Here is an 18924-nt window from a genome sequence, read left to right on the forward strand (position 1 = left end):
TCTATGAGAGATGCAATTTAGCCATAAATGGTGAAGCAGATGTCTTTAGGTATTGGTAATTGTCCACATCCACAAAATTTGTCTTACCATCAGCCGATCTCTCGCAGCTGAAATTATGAAATTATCTACCTGACACATTTTTTTCAATTTGAACTTTAGCTTAGGATACGCGATCATGCGCCAGAAACTCTTAATTATTTATTGTAGCTTAAAGTAACTATTGAAGCATATTTACATGGTAATTCGCTGGTAAACTCTCACTGGGAGAAATTCGCCACAAAGCGAGTTCTTGTCACCAAGGGAAATATAAATCGCTAATTAATCGGCACTGATAACACGAAGCGGGTTTTAAGGAGGATACAGTACATGAAGACCTTTCGCTCTGACGAATTTCTCGCGAGGTCGCAGTCAATTTTCAGAGCAGCACCTTCTTCAAAATTCAAACTTCAAAGCAACAGCATGAAAGAATTATGCCTGAAAGACATAAACCGCACATGAACTCGCATACTAAACAGCCCGCAGAGTGAACTGTAGGAATCATGGAAGGATGACTTCAAACGCTGCCTCCCCAATGACATCACGAAAGAAAGAAAGTTCCGCCAATTCAAGAATTAGGATCAACGTGAGCGGAACAATGTTTGAAACTTTAGAAGAAACCTTGTCGAGATACCCAGACACTCTTCTTGGATGTCCAAAAAAGCGTGTTCAATATTTTGATAAGAGACATGACGAATACTTTTTCAACCGAAACAGGCTGGCTTTCGATGCGATCCTGTTTTATTATCAGTCATATGGGAGACTAGTTAGACCAGACATGGTGCCTGAGAATGTTTTCATCGATGAGGTACGTTTCTTTCAAATCCAAAGCGATTACACTTCAACTCGTGATAACATCGAGTGTGCTCTTTTGGGAAAAGACGAGGATCTACCACAGAATTTTATACAACGTAAGATATGGCTGTTGTTTTCACATCCCGAATCATCATACGCAGCCAGAGTTCTGGCAGTTTTATCTGTTGTTATCATTCTTCTGTCAGTCGTTATACCATGTTTTGAGTCATCATCTAGGGACATTGACACTACAGACAACGATGAGAGCACGTTTTTTTCGTCCTTGGAGATGGCGTGTTACGTTTGGTTCACCTTTGAGTTAGCGGTTCGTTTTTGCAGTGCACCTCATAAACTGCGGTTTTTTCGCTCAATGCTTAACTTTATAGACATCATCAGCGTCTTTCCGTATTATGTTCTGCTAACGATGCTAAACACTCGCGCACCATTATCGGCTCTGCGCGCGGCGAGAATGCTGCGTGTTTTACGAATATTCAAACTGTCTCGCTACTCTAGTGGTATGCGAATATTGCTATTTACGTTCTATACGAGTATGAAAGAGTTGGGAATGTTTTTGATATTCATCTTCATCAGTATCGTGGTATCGTCGAGCGCAGCATTTTACGCCGAGATTGGCTGTGATAGCGGCGCATTCTCCAGCATCCCAGATGCGTTTTGGTGGGCGGTAAACACAATTACAACTGTGGGATACGGCGATCAATACCCACTAAATGCCTCTGGTAAAATGGTGGGTTGTCTGTTGACCATTTTTGGCGTTTTAATCATTGCTCTTCCAGTTTTCCTCTTTGTCGCTAACTTCAACAAAGTTATGAACGCCAACATGGTGGCCACAACCGGGCGGGGGAAAAAGAAAGCGCTGAAGTGAACTGAAGCCGCGGAAATTCTACTAAATATTCACTGAAGTGACTTTCTCCGATCGTTTGCCAAATTTCAGATCACGCGAAGTACTTTTGAGAAAGCAAAACAAATTCTCCTACATTGTGCACATGAATTTTACAAATATTTTTACTTTGCATTCAACTGCTTTCATCGATGATCATTTATTACTTGAATGTTCTGTAAGTGCCTTCAATTATAGAAACTATAATTGCTGTCAGAACCACCTGCTAAAAAGGTTTTTATTCATTTTTCTTAATTAAAATGATGTAAATGTTTGTACTACCAATGCAAAGCAATGACTAATCCTGTCTTTTTTTGGGCAGATTATTGAAGGTTGTTTGCAAAGAAGGCGTATTGATTGATTACTTGAAAAGGGTTTTAGCTAAAGGGGCAATTCATTCTGTCTAGTGAAAGAAAATGTTTTTATTTAAACCTGTATTTAAGTAACCAATCAATCTGTCTTATATGTAAACAGATTTAAAGAGTCTGCCTGAAAAAAGGAGACATTAGTCATTGCTTAAAATCCTTGATAAGTAAAAGAATTGACACACATTTTAATATTTTTCAAATAACGCAAACTATTTTACTTCGCAAATATTGACCATGACAGTAAACTACTTTATTTATTCCAGAAGCAAGCTATATACACGATTAAAAACTAAAAGAAAGATGCATATGCTTCTAGAGAAGGAAGTTAAGAGGCTACCCCTATGCGAAAACTCCCTTTAAAAAAATGAAAAAAGTACAATAAATCAAGATCTTAATAAAATATTTAAGTACAATTTGAGCTTAGATTTAAAATGCTGAAAGCTATCAGCTTCCACTATGTCCCCTGGTTCGCAAATGAAAGATAACAATTCTTTATTTTCTCTCGTTACAACAGCAAAGTTGTGGGTCAGCTTACCGATTTTTCAATGCCAGAACCCAGTCCATTGCGAAACTTAACCGCACCCTAAAACGGACCGAAAAAAAAATCATTACTTTTTTCAGCTACCCCATTTCATTTTTCGTTTTTTACATTATCCTTTCATGTTGGTTTTTTTCTTTGTTTTTTTTTTTTAATTTGTGCGTTTTTGTTTGGATTTTTCATTTGTTTTTCGTCGACAAGTCCTCACCCGAACAACTTACTTTAATTTTACCATTGTGAATTTTAGTTTCTCTTGCATTTGCTCTGTTATTTATTTCAATGAATGAACTCTCTCTCTTCGCCAAAATAATATGCCCTCTGGCGCCAGTGTTTAGAAACAATTTTTTATTGAATAGCCTTCAATCAAGGAACAGTAATTTCAATATTTTTAATTTCAATAGGAAAGAAGACCGACACTCAGAGAAACGACTTTTTGAACGAACGTTTGCAAAAAAACAAGTTTTGACTGACTAAAAACTCTGATCAAGTGGTCGTTAGGAGAGAAATTTCAATTTTAAAGACGGAGATAAATGTCCCTTATTTCACCATTAGATCATCAGACCTTGGGTGTTCGCTACCGTGGAGGGAGAACTTCCCTTCTACATCATATCAGGATAAATGGTGAGCACAGTTGCGAAGACCCAAAAATTGAAAGACTAGCCTGATGGATTATACGAAATGAAGGCTGAGTAATTGTACCATTAGCTGCGAAGTTGAGGTTTTTTTTTCGGCTGATTTATCACCATGAACAAATGCATTGTCAAACGAATATAAATCGTAAGCGCCCAGCAGTCGAATCTCCACTTACTGACGGATCTATTCAATATAAGAGAGCATTCGGGCTCTTAAGATTGCAGTGCAACCCTTCAAAAACAGAAATCATTCATTTCCTCTCACGCTTCTCAAAAAATCCTCCTTTCTGTAATATCAATATTGGAGATGATATCATTAATTTATCTAATACTGTCCGAGACCAAGGCGTCATCCTTGATTCTGTGATGAACTTACGCTCGCATATAAATTCCATCTGTAAATCGTCGTCTCTAGCAATCAGAAATATTGGTCGCGTTCGTAAATACCTCTCGACGCAGCAAAATGAAAGATTGATACACGCCTTCATCTCATCGAGACTTGATCACTGTAATAGCCTATTGTACGGTCTACCGATTTGTGACATCGAAAAATTCCAACGGATCCAAAACACAGCTGCCCGCTTGTTAGTCGGTGCTAAATCAAGAGACAGTATAACACCTATACCTATGAAACTTCATTGGCTCCCGGTCACAAAACGAATTCAATTCAAGATACTGTTGATAACATACAAAGCACTAAATGACATGGCTCCAACCTATCTTGTTGAACTTCTTAGTCGATATATTCCAGCACGAAACCTCCGTTCATCAAACATGAATCTACTTGAGGTCCCAACAATTCGAACTAAAACGTATGGACAAAGAGCATTCTCCTACGCTGCACCGTATTTGTGGAATCAACTACCTGAATGCATAAAAAACGCCGAATCTGTTGACTCCGTTAAACGCTTATTGAAAACTTATCTTTTCAAAAATTAAGCCACCAGATTTTTTTTGATATCGTACGTTGTCAAATATATGTATAACACGTAATAATTCATTAGTTTAGATAGAGTAGCGCAAAATTACATGTATAGGATTTTTAGTGAAATTTTGTTAATTGTAATTGTAAAGCGCATAGAGTTCAATTTTAATGCGCTATATAAGAACTTATTATTAAATTAAATTAAGTTAATTACATTGCAGTGTAGTTAGCCTTTTTCCAGCTTCTGGACAGTAGATTGGATCCCGGTATCACGGTAAGACTATTTGGAGCTCATAGAGCACAGTAAAAGTTGAAGAGGTGCTAGCTCAGTCAGGCCCTTATCGATTTTGCTAGTAAAAGTAGCATATTATGCTACCAGCAGTGCCGGATTTTTTTCCAAATTATGCTCAAAATTATGCTCGATTTTCATAATTATACTACTTTTTCCTGAAGTCTGCTTAAAAATAAAAAACATAAAACTAGTCCAAAAACCAAAATTATATACTTATTGTTAATAAAGCATCATATTTTCTTTACCTTGAGTTACACACTTGTTCTAATAAAACACGACTAACTACTGCACTTCAGACTAGAAGCGATGACTTAATGTGTCCAAATGCACAATGTACGAGAATGGGTAGCGTGCTGCCTTGATGACTCTTCTCTCGACTAAGTTCTTCGGTAATGGTTTTTTCTCTTAACTTCGACTTCTTGATCTTTTCTTTCTTACTGTCGTGTTTTTTGGAAGTACAATGGAATGACAAAATGCTTTTCTTTGATGGAACAACTTCTCTGCAAGCACTGAAAAATATCGTGTTGCCTCTAACACTCAGATGCTGACCTGGAAACTGATTGATGCGATCATGTAATGGGACTTTTTTTCCCGTCAGATGGCCCTGATCTTGTATTTGCTGTTGGTTTTCTTCAGACTCCGATCTCTAGCAATTTGAGCGTATTCTGGCCTATCAGGAAGCTGTTCTCCTTCTCAGTTGCTCGACTCCATTTTGTTGCATGCGAAAGCGGGAACTAGGACGACGGAAATCTTTACTTCCGGTGTGCCAGTCCTCAAGACGACTAACGACGCAGTATCGCGGTAACCTTCTTCCCCTCCCCCCCAGACGAATGAAAATAAACTGAACCATGGACAGAAGTTGAAAATAATTAATCTTAGAGACCAAGCAAGTCATGAACCTAGTAATGTTCTCTTCAAAAAAAAACTATAAATATGCCGATTATGCTAAAAGTGCTACTTTTGGAAAAGTGCAAAAATTATGCCCGTTTTTCCAGTTATGCCAAAACTTATACTAGCACAATCGATAAGGGCCTAGGCTTAGTGGAAGATTTTCTATGATTATGTCTAGCCATAATGATATCTGGTTCTGAATCGAAGCTTTGATAATTTAGTAATAGAACGCTTTATGATCGACAACAACGACTGTTCATTGAGTACATCCATTAAGTCAGGGTTCTCTAGGGTTTATTTTGGCTCCTTTGTTCACTTTATTATTGGTCTATCACACTACATTTACCTGGGTCACGTTTAAGAAAAAAGCATTTTTTGAGAAAAGCTGCTAAATTCTAAACATCAGCCTCTGATTTCGGACACTAGCGTCCGATTTTAACTGATACTGACGGTTAATTTTGGACAGTTGTGTATCGTATGATTTCTAACACCGGTCGATGTTTGATTTCGTTTTTTAACCGAATTCCGATCATTAACGCTGCCAAAGGACGTTCGAGAGGACCGGGTGACAGTCTCCAAAGCTGATTGTTTTGCGTGCACTTTGAAATGATGAGAAGCGAAGTCGGGCAGCGACTAAAAAAGCCATTTTCCACCATTTCCTCCTTCAAGCTTCTCACAGCTCAGCCGCTCGTCTAGCTGCACACCCTATACGTTAGGATTGCGCAACGGGAGGGAGTGCGTTTTTTTTTTCTTTTTTTTTTCTTTTCTCTTTCTTTCTGAGTTTCCCATTCCTTTTTTTTAATCCTGTCTTTGCTCCTCTTTTCTATCATGCCCCGCGGGTTAGAAAAGACGGTGAAGAACTGGTGACTGGAAATCCCCCACCCCCCACCACTTCTTAAAAAGCTTGGCTACTAAGCTGAACTTCGTGTTTGAAGTACAGTGTGGAATTATGATCGAGTGAAGGCAGAAAGGTTTGTATTTCTTTCATTTCCCAAGAAAGCTTGGTACTTGGAATAGAATACCCCGTTCCTTACAAGAATGGGTGATCACGTCAGAAATCCCTTTGACGACATCGATTCTGGAGATGATGAGATAGAAAAGCCACCAACACCTAAAATCCATCATGGCGGCGAGTCGCCAGAAGCGCCTGGTTTTAGCGATGTTTCAGACAGTGAAGAAGAAGAGAACACCGGAAAAGAAGCCACTAAACAACAACCTGAAGATAGCAACAATAGCTCTAGTGTTGGTTCTCCAGTCGAAGGAGAAGGCAACGCAAAAGAGGATATCATTATTGAGGCGAAACCCGACGCTAGTCCCCTCTACGATCAGGAAATTTCGCCAATTTCATCAACTTCAGCAACAGCTGACGACCAAGAGAACACAGTTGCTAAGGTAGATCACAAGGAGGAGGAAGCTTCCTCAGAAGCTGAGAAATTACTATCGAAAACAATTCAAGAATCTGAAACAAAACGAGATCATTTAGAACGAACGGGAGTTGAAGGTGATGTCGAAGTTTCTAGTCAGTTGTCTGCATCAAGAGTAGAGGTGGGCGAAGGAGAGCACGATGGCGATTTAAGTGTTACAGAGAATACAACTGAAAGACGGCGAACTATTTCTTCAGGGGCTGCAACGGACGATGATTTAGAAATGCCAATTTCACCATTGGGTCTTGGACTCTCAGGACCCGAATCAGAAATAGTTGATGACATTTTGAAAAGTGATGTCTCCAAGCTTCTTCCTGGCAGTGAAGATGAGTCTAAGGAAGGGCCAATAGGTATAATTGATATTGAAATGATAGGACACACTTTCCATCCATTAACCAGTAGAATAACCAATGCAGGGTGTGTGTAAAATAAGAAACATTTGGAAATCTCAAGCCAAAGATTGAGCGATTTACAGACTTTGGAGTGTTCTCTCATTGTCCTGCTTCAGTTGTTTAGCTGGCAAGCTGATACAAAGTGCAGCCTCGTACTTTTATAAAATTACTATTGGTTTATTTGTATAATAAACCATAGTTTTTACCAATCACCATGCACCTAGTATCTATTTATTTATTTATTTATTTATTTACTCAAATTCAATTACACAGATAATCAAAACAAAAACAAAAACAAGGAGTTAAATATATATACAAGTATAAAAAAGAGATATCTGAGTAATTAGGCCAGTTTATACAGAATTCTAGATTCCTTATTTTAAATAAACTGCCTGTGATAAAATACAAAAAAATTAAAAACTAACTTAGACAAATAGCAACAACAATACGTAATCAAAAATTATAAAAATTTATCCTTACTTAAGTTAAATTTACTGATATAAAACTGATTCACTTTCTTACACTTTCCATCCATTAACCAGTAGAATAACCAATGCAGGGTGTGTGTAAAATAAGAAACATTTGGAAATCTCAAGCCAAAGATTGAGCGATTTACAGACTTTGGAGTGTTCTCTCATTGTCCTGCTTCAGTTGTTTAGCTGGCAAGCTGATACAAAGTGCAGCCTCGTACTTTTATAAAATTACTATTGGTTTATTTGTATAATAAACCATAGTTTTTACCAATCACCATGCACCTAGTATCTTTTATATGATTAAATCTCATTGGATGACTTAAATTAAAAATGAACCTAACACTTTACAAACTAATAGTATTAACTCAGGTGATAACACCAAATTATCTTGAAATTTGTTTGAGTTGCCTAATATTTCCTGAAACTCTGAAAGATTCAAGGAAAAATACAGGCAGTGAATTAACTGTGGGCAAGGTTTCACCTTATGGCATAGCTGCTTACTACATCAGTGCAAGCTGCATGTGGAAAAAGTTTTTTAAATCCCCACCTTTGGTTTATTTTGTATTTTACTGGTTAAGTGGGTGGTTTTGGTTTCTGAGACCAGTTATAGAGAAAAGTGAAAATGAAAATGTTAAACAAAACAAAACTAAAAAAAAGGGGTAACGAATTAATTTGAATATATCAACAAAGTTGAAATGGTAAATTGGCCACCGTTACGGTTATAAAAGCTGACGTTTCGAGCGTTAGCCTGACGAAGGGCTAACGCTCGAAACGTCAGCTTTTATAACCGTAACAGTGGCCAATTTACCATTACAACTTTGTTGATATATTTAAAAAAAAGGAGCTGAGAGCTGAAGTCATCAGAAGAGGCAGAAGGTATTCTTCTCAGTTGTAGAAATTGTCCAATAGTGAGTACAGGGAACTTTCAACACAGTGTTGCTGGGTGGTAACTCTGTTCAGATATTCCTCTGTTCTCCCCCTTAAAATTATCACCAACTTCTAATGCTTTTTTTACCATTCCTTCCCACCTCTCTCTAGAGCTTGGTTTCACTTTTCACGTGGTACACAGTCTCGAAACACACACTGCATCCTTTAATTTTGCAGATCAAAATGATGTTGATAATGAAGCTAAAGAGGAGAAGAGTCTTGCAGAAAGTGGACCGACAGAACAAGATGATGAAGGGTACGAGCAATTTTTATATTGGGACCACAAAGCTGATCATTTTCATTTTTCTCAATAAAACTCAAGATGGTGTTCAGATATGAACAAACAAGAGTATTATTATCTCACCCGCGGCATGACCATCACAGGTTTACCCCATCGCATTTCATCAAATTTTCAAGACAGTTTACCCTTACGTATGATGCACGATCCTCGCAGTAGAGAGTGTTATTTATGCAATAGCGACAATCAGACCTGAAAAAAATCAGGGCTGTACAGGATTCGAACCACTGACCTCTGCGATACTAGTGCAGCGCTCTACCAATTGAGCTAACAAGCCAACTGGGAGCAGGCCATTAAGTTGATTTGTAATAAACCCACCTACACCCCATGCATGCCAACAAGCACTATGAGAGTATAGTTTTTTGCACAGAAAGACAATACGGTGACCAGTTTAGGAGCCTGTTTCAAAGATGCTATTTACCATATGGACTTCAAGCCTTGTGTTAGGCTCTAAATCGAAGGATTAGTGATGTGGACCTTAGCTCGAACCCATTACCCTTGTTCCATTGCGTGATATGTTAACTGTTTGAATTTCAAACTTATTAACATTTTAATCTTCAATGTAAATGCAGCAAACTAAACCCAGCTTTTTGTGATCAGTAACCACCAACACTTTCATGAATGGGTCCCAAGACCGAAACCCATACCTCTCTACCCAGAGAGTCCAGCATGCTAGCTCCCAGGCCACCACATCTTGCACATTTTACATGTTAGAAAAGAGGCTTGTTTCTTTAAACCTTGATCAGGCTAGAATCTGAAGAAGAGGCTGGTGAGCAGCTGATTCAGGACATTTTTGGTGCTAGTGATGAAGAGGAAGAATTTGTGGTAAGAATGAAAACACCAGGCCCGGGTTGTTCAAATGATGGATAACACTATCCAGTGCATAAATCTCTATCCGGTGGAAAGTACAGTACATTATGCAGTCCCTGATCTGCTGGATAGCAATTTATCACTTGGATAGATTTTGTGCCATTTAAACAGCTTGGCCCTGCTGGATGACTCATATTATTTCATTCCTCCCCACTCCCCACCCCCTTGTTGCTGATGATAATATGGAAGAATGCCCATATCTGAGCAATTGTGCACCCACCCCTCCCCTAACCCAATATTTAACCTTAACTTGTTGCCAGTTAGTATCTGAGCAACTGTGCACCCACCCCTCTTCTAACCCAACATTTAACCTTAACTTGTTGCCAGTTAGTAGCTGAGCAACTGTGCACCCACCCCTCCCCTAACCTAATATCAACCTTAACTTGTTATTAGTTGACTGTTATTGGATCAGGGGAGAGGAGGGGAAGGTGTGCAGTTGCTGACATTGATCCAAATATTTTCTGGCTTCTTCAAGTATTTTTTCTGGCTTCATCGTGATATTAGAAACAATAAACCTGTGCCCTTGGCAAGATTACAATTTTTTCAATTTTCTTTACTTGTCTGCTCTGACTTTGTAATCAAACCAAAAGATCAACTTCTAACTGATTCTTCAAACTGATAGGGATTTGGACAAGAAGACATTGAAGTGACCAGGAAGAAGAAAGGAGGTGCAAATAAAAATCCTATTTCTTTCCAATCAGTAACTATTTATCCAGCCTTGTTGTCTTCTACCTAGTTTATCATACTGAAAGTCAATTCCTTGCTGTCTGTATTTAGCACGAGATAGAAAGCAACACTCGCTGTCCCTTGGATCAGAGGTTGATGATGAAGAAGTTAAAGCAAGGAAGGATGACTTGGAAACAATGAAGGTCCCAAAACCCAAAACTAACAAAAGTGCTTTGGATGATGATGACGATGACGATGACGATGACTTGGATGACAAGCAAGTGTAAGAGTAATTTGATTAATTTCAATATGTGCCTTTTCCTCACACACTAAAGAGAACTCTTGAAACATCGCTTGTTCCCATAAATCATGTATCAGTGCATTTGTGCTTGATATACGATTTCCCAGTCTGAATTTTTGCAGGCTTCTCTTTCCACACTTATTACAATTTACTTGTTAGGGTCAGTTTGTTATGGTCATCCACAGGACAAAATGCAATTTACCTCTGGGATATTTTATGTTCTTGTACATATATGCCATACATCTTGCTTTTTGCTTTACAGGTTTGTGTCAGATTTTGACCTGATGATACAGAAAAAGAAGGAGGTACATTGTACATTTGCAGTCTTTACAGTCACTCAAGGGAACTTATTCTACTTTATTGTTTTTTTTTTCTTTGAAATCTTCTGATGTAATGTCTCAAAAGAAAGGTTAGATCTCAACAATAGGCTTCCTTGGAATGTTCCTTGGAATGTGAAATAGAGGAAGGAAGATCCTGGGCTTGCAGGAAACATTCTCTTTGACACATTTTGTTAAGCATTGGCTACAAAATAGAAATTGGCTTGGGTTCATATCCTGACAAAGAACACAATTTGTCTGTGAATCTTACTCGTAACAGATTGTTGACATCTTTGTATATCTAGGATCATATTTGGCCGTCAAACATAATTAATCTTTGTCAGTTTCATGTGTATCATGGTTTTAACTAAATTGTAATTCGGCTGCTTACGTAGATGAACAGGAATTTCAGGAGGAAAAGGAAGGTAAGCACTGTTTATATTCAATAGAGAAAGATATTTTTTTCATCTTGTCACAGGCATGGAACAAAGAAAAAATTCTGAGTCCCCTTGAGGAATGGAACCTTAGACCGTCAGATTCTGTGCTCCAATGGAATCCAAAGATCTGAGGTTCTACTCCTCATGGGAACTCAATTTTTCTTTGTCAATGCATGTGTCTATTTCTTTACTGAGCTCAAAAATTATCTTTCTTATTCTATTTATGTTCAAGTGAGTGGAGTGCAATTTGGTCTGAAATCACATACTTGATTTCACAATCCAACAAGCAGGGAATGCAAATTACATTTGAAATCACAAGTATGATTTTAGACCAAAATTCCTTGCCACCCAAGGTCAATTTCCACCTCATTACATCCATTTTAAAATTGTAAAATTCAATCACCAAATGGAATTCACCATACTTTGGATAAAAAAAAAAAACAAAACAGTTCTTTATCTCAGAGGTCTCTGAAACACAGTAATCATTGCTGAAAGTTGAATGAACATGAATACACGCTTATAGACTTTATAATGGTTTTGGGTTTACAGAATGTAGACATCATAAGTGACAGTGATGATGCAGTAGCGCATATGATAACTCAGATGAAAGAGGTTGTGGAGGTATCTATTATTTTTACTTTTGGTCATATAATAATTAAAAACTATAATTCCACTTTGAGATTCCTATTAGTCCTTCTTATTGTTGCTTTTCTAGCTTCACATGCAGGTTTTTTTTTCTTTTTTCACTCTTTCAGGAGGATAGGATGCTTAATGGTGCAAAGCAAGCAGCTACCAAGAAACTCAAAATGCTTCCTTCTGTTCTAACACACTTACACAAGTAAGTCTCGGACAGTCGTTTGGCAGTCTGTCTCCCTTCCCAATAAAACATAATTCTCTAATTAATAGGCCATTTTACAGTTGTGTACTTAGTTGCCGAGCCTTTGATTCAGAGTGAGGCTAAAGATGATCTTGTCGTGATAGAGACCTTTATCTAGTTAGCATGATAACAAAGTGATTTACATTTGAAAGGCAGCAAGGTTTGTATCATAACAAGGTCATCCCTAGCCTCACTCCCATTCAAAGGCTTGGCAACCAAGCACACAACTGTAAAATGGACTAATTGCTCACTTGACGACTGAATTTTGTTTGGTTTTTCAGAGCTGATTTGCAGACCACATTTCTAGAGCTTGGTGTTTTGCCAGTTTTGAAGGTTAGTAAGTTCTTCCTCTCAGATGTGTTATTTTCATTTTGCCTTCAAACGAAGAAAAGTTTTGACAGATGAAGAAAATTTAGCAGCGGAGTGTTAAAGTAGGCAGTTGAGGTAGGTCGTGAATCCTTCTGTTAGATGCTCTCGTCATTTTTCGATTTAGTGTGTTATCTTCAATGGCCAATCAGTGCACACATTAGAATAAAGAGATATCACAACCAGCCAATGGGAACTCAAATTAAGAACGAGCAACTTGCCTAAACGCGGGAAAAACGCGGACGACCAAGTCGCGATTGATATCATTTCGGATCACTTTCAACGCTCGATTTGAAAATAGCTGTATAACTTTTTCCCAATGAAAAAGAAAGTGTTTTTGCTTGAAACGCACTGTGACTTGCGTGGTTATGGACGCGCTTGGTTGGTATTCTAGATGATTACTGGCTCATTTCCAAGTTAACTCATGTCGTATTTTGCTTCACACGTTAGGACTGGTTGAGCCCTCTGCCAGATGGTTCTTTACCTCATCTTCAGATTCGAGAAGGACTGCTTAAAGTCTTAGTCGAGGTAACCTTCTAGCTTGACTTGCGTGTGGTCTTTCTGAATATTATGTACTTATTTACCGAGTGGGAGGGCCGGAAGGGATAAAATTTGGCTCTCGGTCATGACGTAACGTGGCCTCATGACCGAGAGCAAAATATTTTCCCGTCCGGTCCGACCAAACTCAGTCAATAAGCATTTTATCACGTGACCACAAAATGTTCAAAATTTCAACTTCAATAGGAGGCGATAGAGGGTCACACGCAGCTGCACAAGCACAAAAAATTATGCCATTAAAACGTGTCCTTATTTTTTTAAGTCAGAATAAGAAACTCCCAATTCCTTAAAAACCGTTCATTTTTTTTTTCTCGTTTCTGTTTTCCTTTTTTTTGTGTGGATCAAAGTTATTAACACTGCGAGGATTGCCAGTTGGGTTGTCCTGGGTCACTAACAACGTTCCCAGGGCCCCTAAGGATACCAGCCTCGCAGCTGACTGGGCCACCCTGGCTAAATAAAGTTGTCTTGTCTTGTCTTCCTTTGCTCATTAGCTGATTCATAGTTTAGGATTTCCCGTGAAGACCTCACTCTTACTTAATAAGTAGTCACTTGTTTTCAGTTTCCTACCATGGACAGCAGAACTCTTAAAATGAGTGGAATCGGTAAGGCAGTCATGTACCTGTGCCGCCACCCGAGGGAGACAAGGGACAATAAGAAAATTGCAGGAAAACTCATCAGTAAGTATTGTTATTACAACCCACAATTCCTCTATTCGCTCCGACGAAGGGCTAACGCTCGAAACGTCAGCTTTTGTAATCGTTACGGTGGCCAATTTACCATTTCAACTTTGTTGATATATCCAAATTATATTGTTATTACGTTTACGAGTACGAGATTTCGATAGAAATTTCCTTGAAGTATCCTTTCTGAAAGTCGTGCATTATATAACGGAACAAAATAGCTAACCGCCTCCCCGTTAGCTCAATGGATAGAGCGCTGGACTGTTGGGCGGGAGGTCGAGGGTTCGAGCCCCGGCCGGACCAACACTCGGGGTCTTAAAATAATTGAGAAGAATTTGCTGCCTTTCTATAGCATCAAGAAATGGTTAGATATTCTAGTCTTCTCGGATAGGGACGAATAAATGGAGGTCCCGTCTCCTGCAAGGTTGGGGTAGGAGTCGTTGATTTTCCACACACGAGATTACTGTGTGATGGATGTCCTCCCCTGGGGTGGAATGGGTGGGTTTATTGGGCCCGCAGTAATCGGCGCAAGCTGGTGCGGTGTCCCTGCCGGTTGGCGAAGCTAAATAAAATAAAGCTGCTTTGTGAAGGGATCGCATCTCACCGCACCCCATTTCATTTCAGTACAATTCCAGTGGTAGTATGACGTTGAAGGATTTCCCCCTCGCCCTCTTTCGGTAACCTCGCTCTTGGTGGCTAAGTTGAGAAGAGACAAGATCCTGTCAGCTTGTCTTTGACCAAGAGATTCTAAACTGTTGTTTTGTCGGCTCCTCGCGCCCCCTAAGCGGATCAATTCTTTTTTTCTTTTTTATTTCATACAATTCAAACTAATTTTCTTAAGAAAGGTACAGAACTTTTCATGATATTTAAAAAGAATGGTTTTGGGGTACGTACAATGTAAATACCTTTTTTTAAGACAGAAAACAACCGACCAGATAACGTTACCACGACAGAAAGGAATTCTTTGAAAGTACAACTGCCCACCCATATGAAATGATCCCAGAAGTTTCATGATTTTTGGTCCAGGACGTCCAGGCCCTTTTCATTTTATATGATTTATTCGATTTATTTTTTTTTAGTATTTCTTTTTTTCTAAGTTTGTGGTTTATTCTATTTAGATGACTGGGCACGGCCGATTTTCGGTGTGACGTCAAACTTCAAATCCCTCAGTCGAGAGGAGAGAGAACAACGGGATTACCAAAACATGTCCAAGAAAAGAAGATTGAGGTATGTTGGAATGTGGACAACTTACTTCAGGGGACTTTTCCATTGAAGGGAGACAAACTCTGGTCCCGACTGAAAAATCTTCTTACAGTCTTCTGGGTCTGTCACCTTTACTGAAGGAACATCTTTCTGAAGGAAAGACTCATTCTAGTCCCAGGGCTGTATTCTTTCGGATTATTATTCTTTTTTTTTTTCGTTTTTTCCACATAAACTGTTTTTAAGGGTATCGTATTTTAGTTCTAAAGAGATGGTCACGCTTGTTTTCTTCTACTTCCTCAGTTCAGTAGATAGCGACGGAGGCAAGACTCCAAAGTCTATCGATTCTGCTCTGCAGAGTGACAAAAAGTGAGTACACTTGATTTTCCACTTCATTTGTTTTGTGCCTTACTTACACGACGTGCCCTGAACTTCTCTTCAGAGCCGTGAAGCCTGGTGACAAGGGCTTTGTGATGCGAGCCCGCGTTCCTACGCCATCCAACAAAGATTACGTTGTCCGACCACAGAATGCTGTTGAACGGATGGATTTCTCCAAGGTAAGTCAAGAATGAGACAGCAGTTACTAGGTCAACGTCACGTTACGCACGCGTGACTCGTCTTTAAGGGATAGTAGTGAGACATTGGAAAAAGTAGAATTTGCCAGACTTTGGTGTTTCAGCTTGGAGGTGATCTTTTCAGTGATGGAAGGATATTGATAGTAGCTTTAAAGCGCCTATAACCCTCCAAAAAAAATTTTGGCCATATTAAATCTCTCTATTGCACTGAGCAAAATGCCGCAAAAATTTTAGTGTTTGGTTAAAACTGCGATTTTTTATGATTTTTCAAAGTCGAGTTTAGTTTTCGAACGACCGAGTGAGCCAGAGACTGGGGCCAGTGACGTCATTCCAGGCCATCGGCAGTGGGGCTCCGATCCGATCTCAGTCAATATTATACATTCCCAACGAGATGAAACCTTCGTTAAAGCCTGATCTGGTAAATATTTCTCACCTTTCTCTTACTTCGCTCACTTTCATCTGATTTCGCTTCCTCCGACTGATTCCACGCGTAATCAGTCGGAAAGACGCAAATTCCAACTCCATCTTTTCGCAACCTTCGTTGCATGGTCTTGCTAGTCAGAGCAGAAAACATGACTGAATAATCTTCCTCTCGGAAGTGGTTGGAACACATGGCCGAGTATTTTGTAGGTTTCCAATGTGCACGCTTCAATTGCGCAAAGTCAACCTACTTCTTCTTCTCTTTTTTTTTCTCCGGGTCATCTGCCCCATAAAAAGGTATCGGATGAAGTGCTATTCTTTTTTCTTTGTTGGAAAAGTTGCTACACCCGAAAACAACGCACTTATCAGGCATATCCGTCAAGATACTTCATCCAGTCCTTGAAGCAAACTCATTGGAAAGCCTGGAATGACGTCACAAACTGTGCTCGACCCAGACCCATCTTGATAATTCCGTGCCTAGGTCGTGTTTTGAAAAAATGCGATTTTCCACGACTTTGAAAATTCATAAAAAATCGGGGTATTAACTGAACACAAAAATTTTTGCAGCATTTTGCTCAGTGCAATAGAGAGATTTAATATGGTCAAAATAATCTTTTGGGGTTATAGGCACTTTAAAGGCCCATTTCCATCCGAGATCCTTTGCAGTCGTTTGTTTTTGTTTTGGAATCCCACTATTGTTAAATGGCGAACTCTGATAGTCATTCACAAACACTATTAAAAAAAAAAAAAAAAAATTTGGTGAAGAACACAGTAAACAAATTTGTAGCTAAATATTTGAGCCTGAAAAATCATAAATCGAGTCTGTGGATAAAACTTGTACAAAGCTTACCTGATGTTGGAGGAAAGTGTTCGGCTTTAACACTAAATAAAATATGTACGATGCACGATCCTCGCAGTAGAGAGCGCTATTTATGCAATAGCGAAAATCAGACCTGAAAAAAATCAGGCCTGTACGGGACTCGAACCACTGACCTGTGCGATACTTGTGCAGCGCTCTACCAATCGAGCTAACAAGCCAACTGGGAGCGGGCCGTTAAGTTGATTCGTAATAAACCCGTGATGATAAATCAGATACAATAAATATATGAAGTTCATATGTGGTTCGAATCCCGTACAGGCCTGATTTTTTTCAGGTCTGATTTTCGCTATTGCATAAATAGCGCTCTCTACTGCGAGGATCGTGCATCATACATATCTACAACCGCAGTTCAAAATATATGAACTTCATATATTCATTGTAACTAAATAAAATATAAACAAATAACCAATATTGGCCAAAACTGATTTACTTGACGCATTTCAATTATAGAATAATGACTTGTACAAGTGACATCGCTTACATACATATCTCAGGATCTCAGTAAAAATCAGTCAAATAATTATTCTCACCTCGAAAAATCTCCCCGGAGTCTCTAGTTCCATCGTAGGAACTATGCAATAACATTTCTGCAAAAGCACTGTCTCTAGTGTCACCGAAACCCATGGTTGTTTTCCTTGCCCTCCATAAATCATACACAGACTCTCGAAGTCGAATAACCTTTGCCGAGCCGGGCTGACTCGGCCTTCCTCTAGACCGCTTCTTCGGCGGCATCAACTTTTCAAATGACGTTTTTCACCGTCATACATGTAAGAATTAAAAACTATTTACTGATATGGATACTACGATAGTTTGTTGTTCGCACATGATTCAAGATGGAACTTTGAAAGCCCTAATTAGTAAGATGGAAGAAGATATCATAGCGATTCCGCAACTACCAGGAAAATAGCATATTTTTCATATATGAAAAATGATCCGGGCGCGCAAGGCATCTCGGTTGGAAATAGGCCTATAAGGGAGGACTAGAAATCGGTTGTAGTTTAGTGTACGTAACCAGTTAATGAACAAAGACTCAAAAAGACAGCAAAAAGAATTATTGAGTGTAAATCGAGTTTCTTCTTGCTTTGCTATGTTCTTTTAATTTTAGAAACCCCAAAAGACGATGAACCGGTTTGAAAAACAAAAGAGAAAGTTTGAAGATAAAAAAAAGCTTCTCAACAGAGGATCACAGCGAGCTGTCAATATAAGCATCGAAGGAAGGAAAATGGGGCTTTGATCGGTGGCATTTTCGTGCTGCCTACACGAATGATCGTATTTATGAAACACTGACGTCAAATGAACACCAACCGAATGCATCCCCTGTCTTTTGTCACTTGAACGAGGAATGGAGCGAAGTTTCGACGCTAAATGAATACCAACCGAAAACATTCCCTGTCTTTTGTCACTTGAAGGAGGAATGGAGCGAAGTTTTCGACGCACACCTATCAAAGCTAACCATGTAACAACTTTTTAACTTACGCTGATTGAACGGCGAATAGGGATCAGGACATGTTTTGTTTTTTGTTTTTCTTTTACCTTTGATCAGAAATCCATACTGTATTACAAGCACTCTGAGATGATACTGTGAACTCGCAACTTGACTTCAAAGGACTGCCAAGGGAAGCATCTGAGGTCTGAAGTATTTTACAAGGTTATAACCTTATAATTATAGAACATTACGAATGCTTTGTGATATTTTTTTGTTGCCATTTGGAAAACAAGAGTTACTTCCCTTGGTGTCCGCGTATCTTCACCGATACGTGGTTTTGTACATAAAACAAAAAAAATAAAAAAAACTTTCAAATTGTTGAATCACTGCAAGGGATACAACAGATAGATGAAGTTTCTTTCAGTGTCCTTATGAAGTTATTAAATGTGTTGCTTCGCAAGG

The 18924-nt window shown here is 38.9% G+C and overlaps 2 protein-coding genes across 3 annotated transcripts; both read left to right on the forward strand.

Annotated features, from left to right (window-relative positions):
• The first annotated feature begins 101 nt into the window (after positions 1–101).
• LOC111325536 (potassium voltage-gated channel subfamily A member 1) lies at positions 102–4774 on the forward strand. The gene has a single exon (XM_022929362.2). The coding sequence runs from the start codon at positions 548–550 to the stop codon at positions 1712–1714; it is 1167 nt and encodes a 388-aa protein (XP_022785097.2). The 5' UTR covers positions 102–547; the 3' UTR covers positions 1715–4774.
• A 1510-nt stretch (positions 4775–6284) lies between these two features.
• Positions 6285–18845, forward strand: LOC111325515 (protein IWS1 homolog). 2 transcript variants are annotated; one of them, XM_088726730.1, is made up of 16 exons: positions 6285–7149; positions 8703–8847; positions 9636–9714; positions 10382–10427; positions 10537–10708; positions 10989–11031; positions 11439–11468; positions 12030–12101; positions 12236–12318; positions 12639–12690; positions 13174–13251; positions 13841–13958; positions 15080–15188; positions 15465–15530; positions 15604–15718; positions 18142–18845. In XM_088726730.1, exons 1-16 carry the CDS (start codon positions 6414–6416, stop codon positions 18268–18270), a joined length of 2073 nt encoding a protein of 690 aa, XP_088582856.1. In that variant the 5' UTR covers positions 6285–6413; the 3' UTR covers positions 18271–18845. The 2 variants fall into 2 exon arrangements, with proteins under 2 accessions (XP_088582856.1, XP_088582857.1); XM_088726731.1 differs by having other exon boundaries at positions 8769–8847.
• The last annotated feature ends 79 nt before the right edge of the window (positions 18846–18924 follow it).

The sequence above is a fragment of the Stylophora pistillata genome, chromosome 7 (genome assembly GCF_964205215.1).
Source record: "Stylophora pistillata chromosome 7, jaStyPist1.2, whole genome shotgun sequence".
Taxonomy (NCBI): Eukaryota; Metazoa; Cnidaria; class Anthozoa; order Scleractinia; family Pocilloporidae; genus Stylophora; species Stylophora pistillata.

Bases quoted from the DNA above. Each gene is read 5' to 3' on its own strand.
- LOC111325536 (XM_022929362.2), top strand. From the start codon at position 548: ATGACTTCAAACGCTGCCTCCCCAATGACATCACGAAAGAAAGAAAGT.
- LOC111325515 (XM_088726730.1), top strand. From the start codon at position 6,414: ATGGGTGATCACGTCAGAAATCCCTTTGACGACATCGATTCTGGAGAT. The intron at 8,848-9,635 runs GTACGAGCAATT...AACCTTGATCAG, and splicing joins ACAGAACAAGATGATGAAGG to GCTAGAATCTGAAGAAGAGG. The intron at 12,102-12,235 runs GTATCTATTATT...TCACTCTTTCAG, and splicing joins AGATGAAAGAGGTTGTGGAG to GAGGATAGGATGCTTAATGG.